Source organism: Ranitomeya variabilis, chromosome 4 (genome assembly GCF_051348905.1).
Source record: "Ranitomeya variabilis isolate aRanVar5 chromosome 4, aRanVar5.hap1, whole genome shotgun sequence".
Classification (NCBI taxonomy): domain Eukaryota; kingdom Metazoa; phylum Chordata; class Amphibia; order Anura; family Dendrobatidae; genus Ranitomeya; species Ranitomeya variabilis.
Window position 1 is genome coordinate 49963145 of NC_135235.1, and position 13961 is coordinate 49977105.

Below are 13961 nucleotides of genomic sequence, written 5' to 3' on the forward strand. Positions count from 1 at the left end.
CTGAGACCTAGAGGCCCGGCTCCGGGTACCCCTCGGCCCTGCGGCGGTGTGGGGGCGCTCCACTTACTTCTTCAGTAACTGGTTCAAAGTCAGAGAGTGAACTAGATGCAGTGGGGGAGGGAGGACAGTGCCTGGTATGAAGAGATTGGGAGATGATTTCCTGTCGAATGTGGTCAATTTTTTCTTTGAAGTAATTGGCCAGATCGTCAGCGCGGAGATCTGTGGTTGGGGCCTGCTCTCTTGGGTTGAGTAGGGACTGGAAAGTGTCGAAGAGACGTTTAGGGTTATTGGGCAGCGAGGTGATGAGGGTGTTGAAATAGGTTTGTTTGGAGAGGTGAAGGGCAGAGTTGTATGTTTTTAGCATGAACTTATAATGGATGAAATCTTCGGGTAGATTAGATTTTCTCCACAGACGTTCGGCGCACCTGGAGCATCGCTGCAGGAAGCATGTTTGCAGCGTGTGCCATGGTTGTCGCCGTCTGTGTTGAGTTGCTCTATGTATAGGAGGAGCATCTTCATCCAGGGCACTTTGCAGGGTTTCATTGTAATGGTTCAGAGCAGAATCAGGACATGAGATGGAGGAGATTGGGGCCAATGAGGACTGCAAGTTCTTCATAAGTTTCTGGGTGTTAATGGCCTGTATGTTTCTATAAGTGTGGAAAGTGGGGGTGACCTGAGTGGGATGGCAGTTCTTGATAGAGAATGAAAGAAGGTTGTGGTCAGAGAGCGGGAGAGGGGTGTTTGTGAAATCATCCACTGAGCAAAGTCGGGAGAAGAACAAAGTACATTTTAATTAATAGATCTTGGAATAATAAGAATTTCCACAATTGTATGTTTTTTTTTAAAAAATGTTCCTGTGCTGAGAAAATCTTATGAACGTGCCCCTGCTGTGTACTGTGTAATGGCTGTGTCTGACCGTACAGGTACTTGATCTGATTATATCACAGCTCCTGGGCAGGGAGGGAGCAAAACAGAATATACAGATAATTACAGTGGAGGATCACAGCTTATTCATTTTTTGAGGTAAAACATTTCACTGCCTTTTTGTAAGTGATGTTTTACCTCAGAGAAAGAATCAACTGTGATCCCCATGGAGTACCATCTGTATAGTCTTTTGCTTCCTCCCCTGCCCAGGAGCTGTGGTATGATCAGACCATGTCACTGTACAGTCAGACACAGCCGTTACACAGTACACAGCAGGGGCACATTTATAAGATTATATCAGCATAGGAACATTTTTTTAAATACATCCAGTTATTATTATTCCAAGATATATTCATTAAAAGTTTGATAACCCCTTCATGACCTATGACGTATAGGTACATCATATGTCATGTATCCCCCTTTGATGCGGGCTCTGGCTCTAAGCCAACATATTTTCTGGCTCATGACGGCTGATTTGATCAGTTGTCTTGTGCTCCTAATAGCTGTGGATGGAATCACGATCCTCCGGCAGCTGCTAACATGTTAAATGCCACTGTCAATCTCTGACAGCAGCATTAAACATGATAGCACTGGAATAGCTTCACTAGCTCCGCCCATTGGTGCCGGTGTCACATGATCGCAGGGCTGCGATAGGTTGGCATGACAGCTGGGGGTATACAGAAGACCCCCGTGTTTGTCATTGCTAATCTACTATGAATGCCGAATGTGGCCCACGTTCATAAAAGATGATGATTTTTGCTGAAGCCCTGCTATGTGCTCAGAAGCGATCAGAAGATCACAGCTTCAAGTCTCCTAAAAATACTATTGAAGCAAGTAAAAAGAAGACAAAAAATGTTTTTAGAAATATTAAAAAATATAAAAGTTCAATCACCCCCTTTTGACCCATAAAAAAAACAAAAACACATATTTGGTATCGCTGAGTTCAGAAACGCCCGATCTATCAAAATATAAAAATAATTATCCGATAGGTAAACGGTATAACAAGAAAAAAAATCAAACCGCCAGAATTACCGTATGTTTTTTGGTCACCACAACATCGCAATAAAATGCAATAAAGGGCGATCAAAACAACCCAAAATAATAACAATAAAAATGTCAGCCCGGCTTGCAAAAAATAAGTCCTCACCCAGCGCAAGAGCCCAAAAAAGTGAATCCATACTGTATGATGTGGTCAATGATAGCACTATATGTCCCTTGATATAATTTCAACACCAAAGTCTACTTACTTTATTCTTGAAACATTTAAGTATGTTGAATTTTGTGGCATCGGCTAACATTTCTCCATTAGGCAGAAGGATGTACACAAGAACATGGACAATCTTGGAATTGCCTGCTTGTATAGGCAGGGTCACGGTGAGCTCTCCACTTATATCTGTGATGAAAAAATCACTTCTTAAAAAATATTTATACTTTAACCTATTTTACTGCAGAATTTCACCTTTTTCATATACTGTAGAATCATCTACTTAAAGCATTAGAATCATTGTCTTTAGGCAGAACATGATGTTTCAGAGAATGACTGGTGCTTGAGTGGATGACGAGATCAGTGATACAACCAAGATCATAGAATCTGAGCCACTGTCTGAACTTTGCATGGTGCTAGCCTTGGGCTTAGTCACATAGTGACCAAATTGCTGTGATGTGAGCAGTCACACAGGCCAAATCTGGTCTGGACATCTTTAAATCCAAGATATCAGACATTCTTCACTACGTCAGACCACAGCTATGACCAAGGATATAGATAGGATCCAAAACATAAGCGTTTTTTTAATGCATTTTCAGAGAGCTTTAATAACATTTTTATTTTAAGAAGATCAAAATGCAGAATGTCTCTGTTTTGGTGTCCGATGTATCTTTCCACAAGGCCACCTGATCATCTGGGCTTCTAGCTCGGTTATTGGAGCTCTACACTGCAATTCATCTTGGTTGTGCAGTCTAACTACTGATCCCAACATATGGATCAAATGCAGCTACATTCCATTAGTTAGTCAGTAGGAGGGTGGTCTTTAGGTGTTCTTTAGGCAACTGTCAGGATTATTTGGGTGCAGCATGGATGCATTATTTTGGCACTATTTGATATTCCACAATCAGCCAATCTAAGGCTAAGCTGCATATGGCAATGCCTGGTTCACACTAACACTAACCTAACTAAGGCTCCGATTCATCAAAGCAATTTCACCAGAACTCTGATGAAATGTTAAAAATGTTTATGCAACTCGACGTTGAGAAAAAGTTTTTCTACTTTTGACATTTTCACGCCAGTTCCTTTCTGCTTTACTAAAATGGGTGGACCTGAGGTATGAAAGGGTTGTGGTAGGGGCGTGAATCCACAGCTTGTCTAACTCGTGCTGAGCTGTAGCATTCCCTATGACAGAAATCTTACTGCAGTAGGAGATTGAAGTAAGATTTCTGGCATGGCGTGCAGTGAGGAACACGACACTCATCAGATGGTGCAGATTCGTAAAGAGGGGTGCACCTCTTGATGAATCAGAAGTGTCTGACTTCAACACACCATCCTCATCAGGACCGGTGAGAAAATTGGAAAGACGAAAAAATGGTCTTAGCCTCTTAGGCTTTTTGATAACTTATTTTTTGTATATGAGTACATTATATTCTTCGCTAAGTACGGTAGTTAAGTAGTGTGAGTGGTAGGAACAAATAGTTTAGCAACCAATGAATTTACTAGAATGTGTAAATACTTTTGGGTACTATTATTATTTTTTTGCTCATACATTATTCATATGTGATTAGTCTCAGCATAAGTAGACTTTAGATTCAAATTTTAAGAGCAGATTAGAGCTCTATACGAGTGTTCACCAACTCCAGTCCTCAAGAGTCACCAACAGTCCATGCCTTCTTCAGGATTTCCATACTATTGCATGGGTAGTTATTCCATCACCTGGGCAATAATAAGGAAATCCTGAAAGCAGGGTCTGTCAGTGACTCTTGAGCACTGGAGTTGGTGAACACTGCTCTTTACTCTTTATGATATCCTATGATTATCTCAAAGAATAAAGTGACATTTTGATGTATATTTTTTGCCATAAAAAAGATTGAACATCTATGTAGACTTTAAAGTATTAAATTCGACAACTATCATTTTAAATGAATGCCTCACCTTCATTAGTGTTTTCAGTTTTAATTTCCACGGTGCCTGAGTCTTTAATAGTAACTTCAGAAACCAACTATAAAAAAAATAATAATCATAAGTAGAGATGAGCATGATGACGCGATGCAAATCGACCTCACAATGATTTTTTTAGGAATTCTCTAAGCCTGGCAAATACTTTGCAGCTATAACATCTCTTGGTATAATACAACAAATCAGGAGGGACTATAATAGACTGTATAAAAGCAGAGACAGGGAATGCAGTAGCCACTTTGTGGTGAATCTGGATAGTGAGATGACGTCACAGCTCACAGCTTAGCAACAGAAAGAGTGTTTGATAGCACAGAAGTGAACAATGGTTACCACCTGTTTCTGAATAGCCATACAGGTTGAGGTCACTTTGTCATTATTATGGCTGTGTTTGCATTAAAGAACTTGAAAGAGACTGGATACAGTCCTAGGAGATCTCAGTGTTATACACATTTTTTCAGGGCAATTGTAGTACTTGCGATTCTGCGCTGCTAATCTTTTTGAAAAAACTTAACAAAGTTGGCATATTTTAATTCAAAAAGATTTGTTCATCTCTGGTCATAAGTATGGTGGTGATAAGTATGAGACTGATAATGAGGATGATGATAATAATGAAGAGGATAACATATTAGAGTCTAGTTTCCTTTGAGTTATTTTTTAAACATTTTCCATTGAAATTTTGCCATTTTTCCCTTAAGGACAAAAAAAATTTCCTAGCACCTCCTTACTTAGAGAATCCTAGGAATAACCTAAGCCAAATAGCACTGTATAGCGGTATTACCTGAGAATGTAATTTTATATTATAAAAATGCATAAAGCCATACACAAGATTTATTCTTTATTTATAAGTTATATTAAATGCAATTAATTATCGATTGTATTATTTTAAAAAATGTATCGTGTCTACTTAATACATTCGTTATTAAAGAGACTGGTGAAGGGAGCTAATGCTAGAAGTTTGGAATCTCGTCATTATAGCTTTTTTTTATAACTTTTTGCAGTTATTCTACCTATATGTAGATAGGTTAGCATGACCATATATTGAGATTCTGGGTTTGGCTTTTATTCTAAGTTATGCGGCAAAGCTCACATCAACATTTTTATCCTATTAATGTATTTCAATCATCATATTGTACAGCACTGTGTACTTACAACTGCTCATTTTGCCTTTCTACGCAGTTAATTCTTAGGTTTTCCATTAGGTCTATGACATCGCGTCATTAAAAACTGACCAGCTGAATTCTTCTAATCTCTATGTAGAAACAGGAGGTCTATTTTCCCTACTTTAGTCATCATTAGATCTACAGTTCTCCATCACTGCAAATTCTCTGGCAGTCCTGCTCTACCCCTTCAACTCCTGACCGCGCTGCTTTGCTTTTTCCTCCTGCCAAGGACTTTGCCATGATGTATAGTTGTAGTTCTAATGATGACTCATACAAGGAAAAAAAAACTTCCTGTTTCTACACAGAGCAGAGAAAAGATAAGAATTAGCTGGGTAGAAAGGTAAAATAAGCAATTATAAATACACATGGCTATATAATACTAGATGGCCCGATTCTAACGTATCGGGTATTCTAGAATATGTAGGTAGTATATAGCACAGACTACGTACTATATTGCACAGTGACGTAGTATATAACACAACCGACGTAGTATATAACATAGCTACGTAGTATATAACAGAGCTACGTAGCATGTAACACAGCGTACGTTGTATATAGCAGAGCTACGTAGTATATAACATAGCCACATAGTGTATTGCACAGCTACATAGTGTATTGCACAGGCATGTAGTATATTGGTCAGCCACGTAGTATATAGCAGAGCCACGTAGTATATAACATAGCCACGTAGTATATTGTAGAGCCACATAGTATATTGCATAGGCACGTAGTATATTGCACAGCCACGTATTATATAACACAGTTAATAGCTGCGTTAACAGAGTGCAGTCCGTTAACACTGCCATTAACCCTGTGTGAGGGCTGACTGGAGGGGATTATGGAGCGGGCACTGACTGCGCTGGAGGAAGGACCGGCCATTTTGCCGCCGGACTGTGCCCGTCGCTGATTGGTTGTGGCTGTTTTGCCGCGACCAATCAGCGACTTGGGATTTCCGTTACAGACAGACAGACAGACGGAAGTGACCCTTAGACAATTATATAGTAGATATGACATATGATGAAATTCAATATATATGGCCAACTTTATCTACTGTACAGGGGCCTGGCAACTACATTGGCTTCCTCCATAACCCCTTTCCTCCACGATTTACCTTCTGATTAGATGAAATATAAGGATCTGGATGCCATTGAAATTACTGTAGCTATTGCCAAAGCATTCATTTCTGATGTGATCTTTGTGGGGCATGTTATGGCATAGGGCAAAAGAAAAGTCACATTGGTATTCTGATAAAAGTATTAATTAAAATCACACAAATTCATATGTCATATGTCTCACCAGGTAATGCAGGGATAACTTTTCGACCTCGTTCAGGTCTGTGTGACTAATGATGTATTTCATGTGGACATCTTGACGGCCCTCACATGGTAAGGCATGATCCAAAGAATCAAGTTTCAAGAAGCTCTTGCTCCGAGAGTAGAAGGGGATGACACGTTGTGAGGCTTCACCAAAATTAGCTTGGGATCTACCATAAATATATGGTTCTATCTTCACGTCTGTTCGAGCCTTTAAATAAAATAAATATATAGCACCATTTTAATTCTCACTTATCATTCTGTTTTCACTTATTATTCCATTTTTATGACAGTCTCAGGAAAAGGAAGGTTGCGGCATTTAAGAAGTTGGTGCCTCTTTATTGAATTTGGTAAATCTTTAAACTGTTATTCACCAAAGCTGGAAATGTGTTAGAAGTTAGAAGCCGGAGTATATTTCTGTTGCAATGTATGCTACCAATGTGGTATAAATTGTGATTAATTTCTTGGGGCACACTAGGCCGTTTCCCATCCCGCCACAAATACATCCACTTTATAAAAAGTTTGCAGAGCAGGAGTACTAGAGTAAAAAAGATAAGTCACAACATTTTTCTAAAACTTTTACAATTTTCTGCAGTTTTGTGCCAAAATTCTGGTGACACCTGCTTTATCTTTTGAAACCAAAGAATTAAATACAGTTGAGGAAATAAGTATTTGCTGATTTTGTAAGTTGGCCCAGTCTATAATTTTAAGGGTAGGTTAATTTTAACATTAAGAGATGGAATTTCAATAATAAAATCCAGAAAATCACATTGTATAAATTATATAAGTTTATTTGCATTTTGCAGTGAGAAATAAGTATTTGATCCCTCTGGCAAACAAGACTTAATACTTGGTGGCAAAACCCTTGTTGGCAAGCACAGCAGTCAGATGTTTTTTGCATTTGATGATGAGGTTTGCACACATGTCAGGAGGAATTTTGGTCCACTCCTCTTTGCAGATCATCTCTAAATCATTAAGATTTTGAGGCTGTCGCTTGGCAACTTGGAGCTTCAACTCCCTCCATAAGTTTTCTATGGGATTCAGGTCTGGAGACTGACTAGGCGACTCCATGACCTTAATGTGCTTTTTTTTTAGCCACTCCTTTGTTGCCTTGGCTGTATGTTTTGAGTTATTGTCTTGCTGAAAGACCCAGCCACGACCCATTTATAATGTCCAGGTGGAGGGAAGGAGGTTGTCACTCAGGATTTTACCGTACATGGCTCCATCCATTCTTCCATTGATGCGGTGAAATAGTCCTGTGCCCTTAGCAGAGAAACACCCCCAAAACATAATGTCTCCACCTCCATGCTTGACAGTGAGGACGTGTTCTTTGGGTCATATGCATCATTTCTTTTCCTCCAAACACGGCGAGTTGAATTAATGCCAAAGACCTCAATTTTTGCCTCATCTGACACAGCACCTTCTCCCAATCACTCACAGAGTCATCCAGGTTCACAAAGTTCAGACTGGCCTGCACATGTGCCTTCTTGAGCACGGGGGCCTTACAGGCACTACAGGATTTTAAATCTTTACGGTGTAATGTGTTACCAATGGTTTTCTTGGTGACTGTGGTCCCAGCTGCCTTGAGATAATTAACAAGTTCCCGCCGTGTAGTTTAAAGCTGATCTCTCACCTTACTCATGATCAAGGATATCCCACGAGGTGAGATTTTGCATGGTGCCCCAGATCAATGTCATTGACAGTCATTTTGTATTTCTTCCATTTTCTTACTGTTGCACCAACAGTTGTCTCCTTCTCTCACCCAGCGTCTTACTTATGGTTTTGTAGCCCATTACAGCTTTATGCAGGTCTATGATCTTGTCCCTGACATCCTTATAAAGCTCTTTGGTCTTGCCCATGTTGTATAGGTTTGAGTCTGATTGATTAATTCAGTCTGTGGACAGGAGTCATTTATAAAGGTGACTATGTAAGACAGCTGTCTCTAATGCAGGTAACGAGTTGATTAGGAGCGTCTAACTGGTCTTAACTCTTAATGGTTGTTAGGTGAACAAATACTTATTTCTCACTGCAAAATGCAAATATATATATATATTTGATTTTCTGGATTTTATTTTTTATATTCTAGCTTTTAATGTTAAAATTAGCCTACCTTTAAAATTATGGACTATTCATGTCTTTGTCAGTGGGCAAACTTACAAAATCCGCAAGGGATCAAATACTTATTTCCCCCACTGTAGGAGCTTTCCATCACTGGCATAGGAGTTTGGTCAAAGTGAAAGGCAGCAATAATGGAATAATATTTTGACAATTTGCAGTACAGTCGATTCGAAGGCAACTTTTCCTTACACATTTTAGTCCCCTATAATAATGTATTTTTTATAATTTATCACCTATATTCTAAAAGTACATGAAAATAAATATTAACTGCTGCTGACAAATAAGCATACCGTCAAGTACATGGAGTCTTTCCAGTCGGTTGTGTTTAGCGTAAACGATGCTTGTCCATTCTCATCGGTCACTAACATTTTGCCTTCCGATCCATATTTATGCATCAGGGAAACTTTAATGTTTGGTTTAGGAACATCTCCAGCATCCACTACTTTAATCTTTAAAAGGAAAATTAGAATACAGTTTATAAAATCTGAAATTGACCTTCAAAACAGGGAACAGGAGGACAAAGTGACTCACCACACCAGTGTATGGGATGCCAGCCTTGTAGTTAGTGTCAGCATTAATAAATGATATTTTATTGATGACGTTGGTTACACTGGATTGTCCGGTTGACGATAGCTCCACTCCTACATCAAGAGAGAACATTGGGAGAAAAATCTTATAATGTATCATTTCATTTGTATTCTTACATTTCTTTTAGAACTTAATTATTATAGACACAAATATGCCATGGAGATCAGAGTAGGGAAATCAGCAGCAGCGTACTAATTTACTTTTTAGCCCCGACCATTTTTACTTACCTGTATTTCTCCTTTTAACCTCTTTGTAGAGCACAATTCAGGGTTGCTGTTTTTTTACTCCTTGCCATCTTCACTCCTTCCTTTTCTCTTATGTTATCAACCTAAACTCGCTCACAGTACCATATTAATCAGATAAGTGCTATCCAATTTTTTATTGGACAGCACTTGGACCAATGCTATACTATGGGGCAGTGCAGATTAACAATTTTTTTTTTTTCATACAGATTCGGAGTGAGAAAAAAATGGCAGCATGCTGGAATTTCATGTGTAAATCATGCGAGACTTGCCCATTCAAGTTTACCGGTTTGTAGAAATCATTGGACTGTACTCGGATGACATCTGAAACAATGGAAGAATTTTATTTTCCAGCTTCTCCTCACAGTGTGCGCTGATTCTCTCATCTGAAAGAATCGGATCGCACTAAGCTGACACTCAGATCAAACTCTGAATTGATTAGTGTCATTAGCATAATTGACCCAATTCTCTCGGATGAAGGAATCTACAGTCATGTGATTCCAGCCTAATTCACATACTATCAAGGAGAATCCTGTGTTGCTTGATCATGGTGTTTTTGGTCATATTGACTATTATAACGGGAGCTGATCTGCAATATCTGGTAGCATCCATTAAACAGTGTGAAGGAGAAGTGGAATTTTGCTCCATACACTGTTTACATCCAGCATCTGCCAGGGTTGAAAGCAGTTAATCAATCAATGAGTTGCAAGCAGCGAGGAGGCCGAATGTCAGGCCCCCATCAATCTGATATGGATAAAGCGTAAGTGATCAGAATCAAAGGGGTGGAAACCCCATTTAATACAGAACATTCTAACTTACCATTTAGCTTGAATAGTCACTGTTGTTTGAGCCAATGTAATCTTATATGATGGCCAATGCAACGACTAGCAAAATTGCAAAGTTCCTTATTAATCAAATATGACATTTTCAGCCCCCCAAAATCACTACAAAGTGCTGACCACCAGGTGTCTCCTGTCTGTTAGCGTAGCTATCCACTACCTGTTGTCAAGTGTAATCCATCTCTATCAACAGAGATGTCGAGACAAATTTGCAGAAAGTGGAGATTGGCTTATTATCCCTCTGCTCCTTCTTTTCTGTCTAACAAACTGCATGCAGACAAAACAGAATGGTGGGCATTTAAATCTAGCGCTAGCACGTTATTGGACATTGGCAAGCTCTTTGCATTTTGGGAAATCACTGCCTGTTGTAAAATATAATCCATCCCTAGCAGCAGAGATGTCGAGATGGATTACAGAAAGCGGAGCTGGACTTTTTGTCTCTCTGCTCCTTTTCTGTTTGACAAGCACACAGACATACAGACATAATAGAGAGGAAGGATTTCGGTTCAGAGCAGGTGATTGGACAAAGGCAGACTCTATGCATGTTGGGTAGTAATGGGAACGTCATGGCAGAATGCTGGAGAAGAGAAACTGCCTACTCAAAAAAAGTGGATGGCAAATTACAGACCATGAGAATTGGTACAGTTCAGGGGCTGACTGGTATTTGCACCTAAATAGTTTTTTCTTTTTACCTGTGCAGTTGGAAGGCCGGAAGAACATGACTACTCTTATTTTCAGTGAAATGACAATCGGAGATAAAATTGAAGCATGTGTTCCCTAAAGTAATGCATCTACCAGAACACCAACTATTTTTGGGCCCCCATAAGATACGAAAACCAAGACACAACTCCTTCTTCTGCTCCATCTGTAAAGCTGTAGGGCAGTTAAACTTCAGACACTGATTATAAGATCATATCTCACTTTGACTTTTAACATAATTGAACTTAATCTAATTACTTCGTAATAGTTAAAAAGCATCTAAACGTCTAGAATAAGTTATACTTACCAGTCCCGTCCTCTGTAATGGAAGCAGAGCCTTTAAGTTCATTTCTCATGCTAGTTTCGTTTAGCTTAAAAAGTCCAGACGTGACCTCAATAGTATGGCAGCCAGATCTGTCCAACTGTGTGGGAGAAACAACTGAGATTCAAGAGTCATGCAACTAAAATGATCTTCCAGCCTGGTACTAAAAAGTGACAATGCATTTCACATCTATATTAACCCTACCTGGCATCGCCCATTTGCCTCTCGCTGCCTCGTCCACTAAGTCCAATGTCCCAGGCCTCCTGCACCTAAGAAAGTTACCGCATTGGCAGAGAGCAGTGATAAGTCAAAACCACGTCTCCGTGGAAAAGCCATCGAGGCATGGTTTAGATTTACCATTGTGCTCTCCATGCCACTGTGTTGGCCATCTTGAATTCAGGAAGACCAGAAGATGGTTCTCAGTCAAGGAGAGTGCAATAAAGAAATGGAAGGCACCACGTAGGATGACTATAAACATGACAAATGTATAGTCAATTTTAATTGTCATGATAGAGGGTCATTAATAACAACTGTATGAAATGTCAGAATCGGGCTAAGGTTACATAACCTTTGTCATGACTCTGACCGGATAGTTCCGCCTCCATCCTGGCAGGTCAGGGTTAATTCTAGTCCGCCTCTCTTTGGTTCTGAGGCGACTAATGTTGGCAGTTCCTGGGTTTGGTGACGTTGATACTTCTGTATACTCGGTTTGTGGTTGCTGACCCAGGTTACCGATCCGTAATCGTTGTGCCTCTGTGCATGTGAGTTTTGCTGTGTATGACCCAGTTTTTCCCCTGACTTTTGCCTCTGTATTGTGCATTGTACTGCCCTGTCCTTCCTGGTTATCTAACCCCTTGGCTCGTCTCAGTTTACTCTCTGTCTAATCTCTAGGTACCACACTCTCATCTGGTTTTTGACCCTTGGCTCTCCTTTGACTACGTTTTCGTTCTGTGTCCTGTACTCCGCACTCCCAGCTGCCTTCCCTGGCCACACGCGTGGTGACTCCGCCCCCTGTTTTCACTTGACTGCTTTGTTCCAGGTCCTGTGCTCACTGCTTAGTCTCAGGTTCACGTGCCCTCTGATAGCGCCCCCTATGCTGCGCTAGTGACACCGTCAGTGTCATTACAACAGTATTTTTTTTATCCCAGAAAATCAGTCTGATTATGCTATTCACATTCTGATTACAGTTTGATCCACTATGATCAGAGTGTGGTCTGATTTTTTCAGATAAGCAGAAGATGGAAAAAAAATTCTCCATCTTTTCCATTCTGTCTGTACATGAAAATTGGATGGTACTTGGATGACATTCAAGTGCAGTCTGATTGTCTTCCATGAACTCATTGACTTGCATGGTCTAGTGCGATCCGATTTAAGGATGAAAAAAAATAGTGCACTGCCCCATAAAATAACATTGGCCCAAGTGCGAGCCGATGTTTTATTGGATCGTGCTTAAAGAGAAAAAACGGTCTTAAAGGGGTTATCCAGGACTTGTTCTTTTTTTTCTATGGGACCTTACTGGATTACATTTCTGATATTGATGTAAAGCAGCTGGAAGATGGAACAAATTAATTACACACTCCCCTTAATTAATTTTGCTTGTCTTTATCCTGTGCAATGTGGATCAAAATTGTCATAGAAATCGCCCATCTTTATGAATTGGCCCCATAGACTTTTACTCCTATTTCTAGAGGCTTCTTTGTAGGCAGTCATTTTTCAATAAATAAATAAATTTACAATAAATTAGGACAAAGTTAGTCATAGATAGGTCCACAAGACTGCAAGAAGTAAGGGAATGTGGTCCTATTTATGCAGCCTCATAGATCAAGTCAGTAGTCAAGTTGGATAAATCAACTAGTTCTAATAAAGATTTAATAATGTGCTGTATGTGAGAAAAGGGGAGATTTTTTTTTAACTTATTTAATACCTTCTACTTCATTAAATGGAAAATAGAACCTCACCTTTCCACTGAAGTTAGCACATATGGGGGGTTCATTTGCATTCCCCCTCCAATAGAAATAGGAATAACGTTCACGACAAATTGAAGCTGTAAAATCCCCTTGGACTGGCTTCCCATATGTGTATCTAAAGGAATATTACAAAAATTATACAGATTAATTTTAATAACAGACAAGAAATTCAATACATAGAAAGGGCATAAAAGGTGTGATATTGAAAAATGGCAAAAATACAATTTTACAAAAAGAAACAACAAAACTTAAAGAACCTCGTATAAGACATACATTAATAAAATTCTGACCCTACATTTATAACCTTTTAATCAAAGATAAACATGAGTTTTATTTCTAAATGGAGGACCATTAGTCCTGCTTCTCAGATCGATAGCAGAATGAACATGCACTGTCTAGGTCAGAGGTGTCAAACTGCAGTCCTCGAGGGCCGCCAACAGGTCATGTTTTCAGGATTTCCTTGTATTGCACAGGTGATAATTTAATCACCTGCACAGAATGATTCCAGCACCTTGTGGAATGCTAAGGAAATCCTGAAAACATGACCTGTTGGCGGCCCTCGAGGAATGCAGTTTGACACCTCTGGTCTAGGTCTAGCTTCAATCACTGGAGAAGGACATCATGGT

At 39.6% G+C, this 13961-nt stretch overlaps 1 protein-coding gene across 1 annotated transcript in view; it reads right to left on the bottom strand.

Annotated features, from left to right (window-relative positions):
* LOC143769704 (alpha-2-macroglobulin-like) overlaps nucleotides 1-13961 on the bottom strand; it is a 76216-nt gene that overhangs the window by 48650 nt on the left and 13605 nt on the right. Inside the window, exons 8-14 of the mRNA XM_077258489.1 lie at nucleotides 13327-13450; nucleotides 11354-11468; nucleotides 9210-9319; nucleotides 8969-9127; nucleotides 6544-6771; nucleotides 4064-4130; nucleotides 2172-2317 (exon numbers count right to left, since the gene is read on the bottom strand). Coding sequence (XP_077114604.1) covers nucleotides 2172-2317; nucleotides 4064-4130; nucleotides 6544-6771; nucleotides 8969-9127; nucleotides 9210-9319; nucleotides 11354-11468; nucleotides 13327-13450 — 949 coding nt within the window. The remainder of the gene's footprint in view (nucleotides 1-2171; nucleotides 2318-4063; nucleotides 4131-6543; nucleotides 6772-8968; nucleotides 9128-9209; nucleotides 9320-11353; nucleotides 11469-13326; nucleotides 13451-13961) is intronic.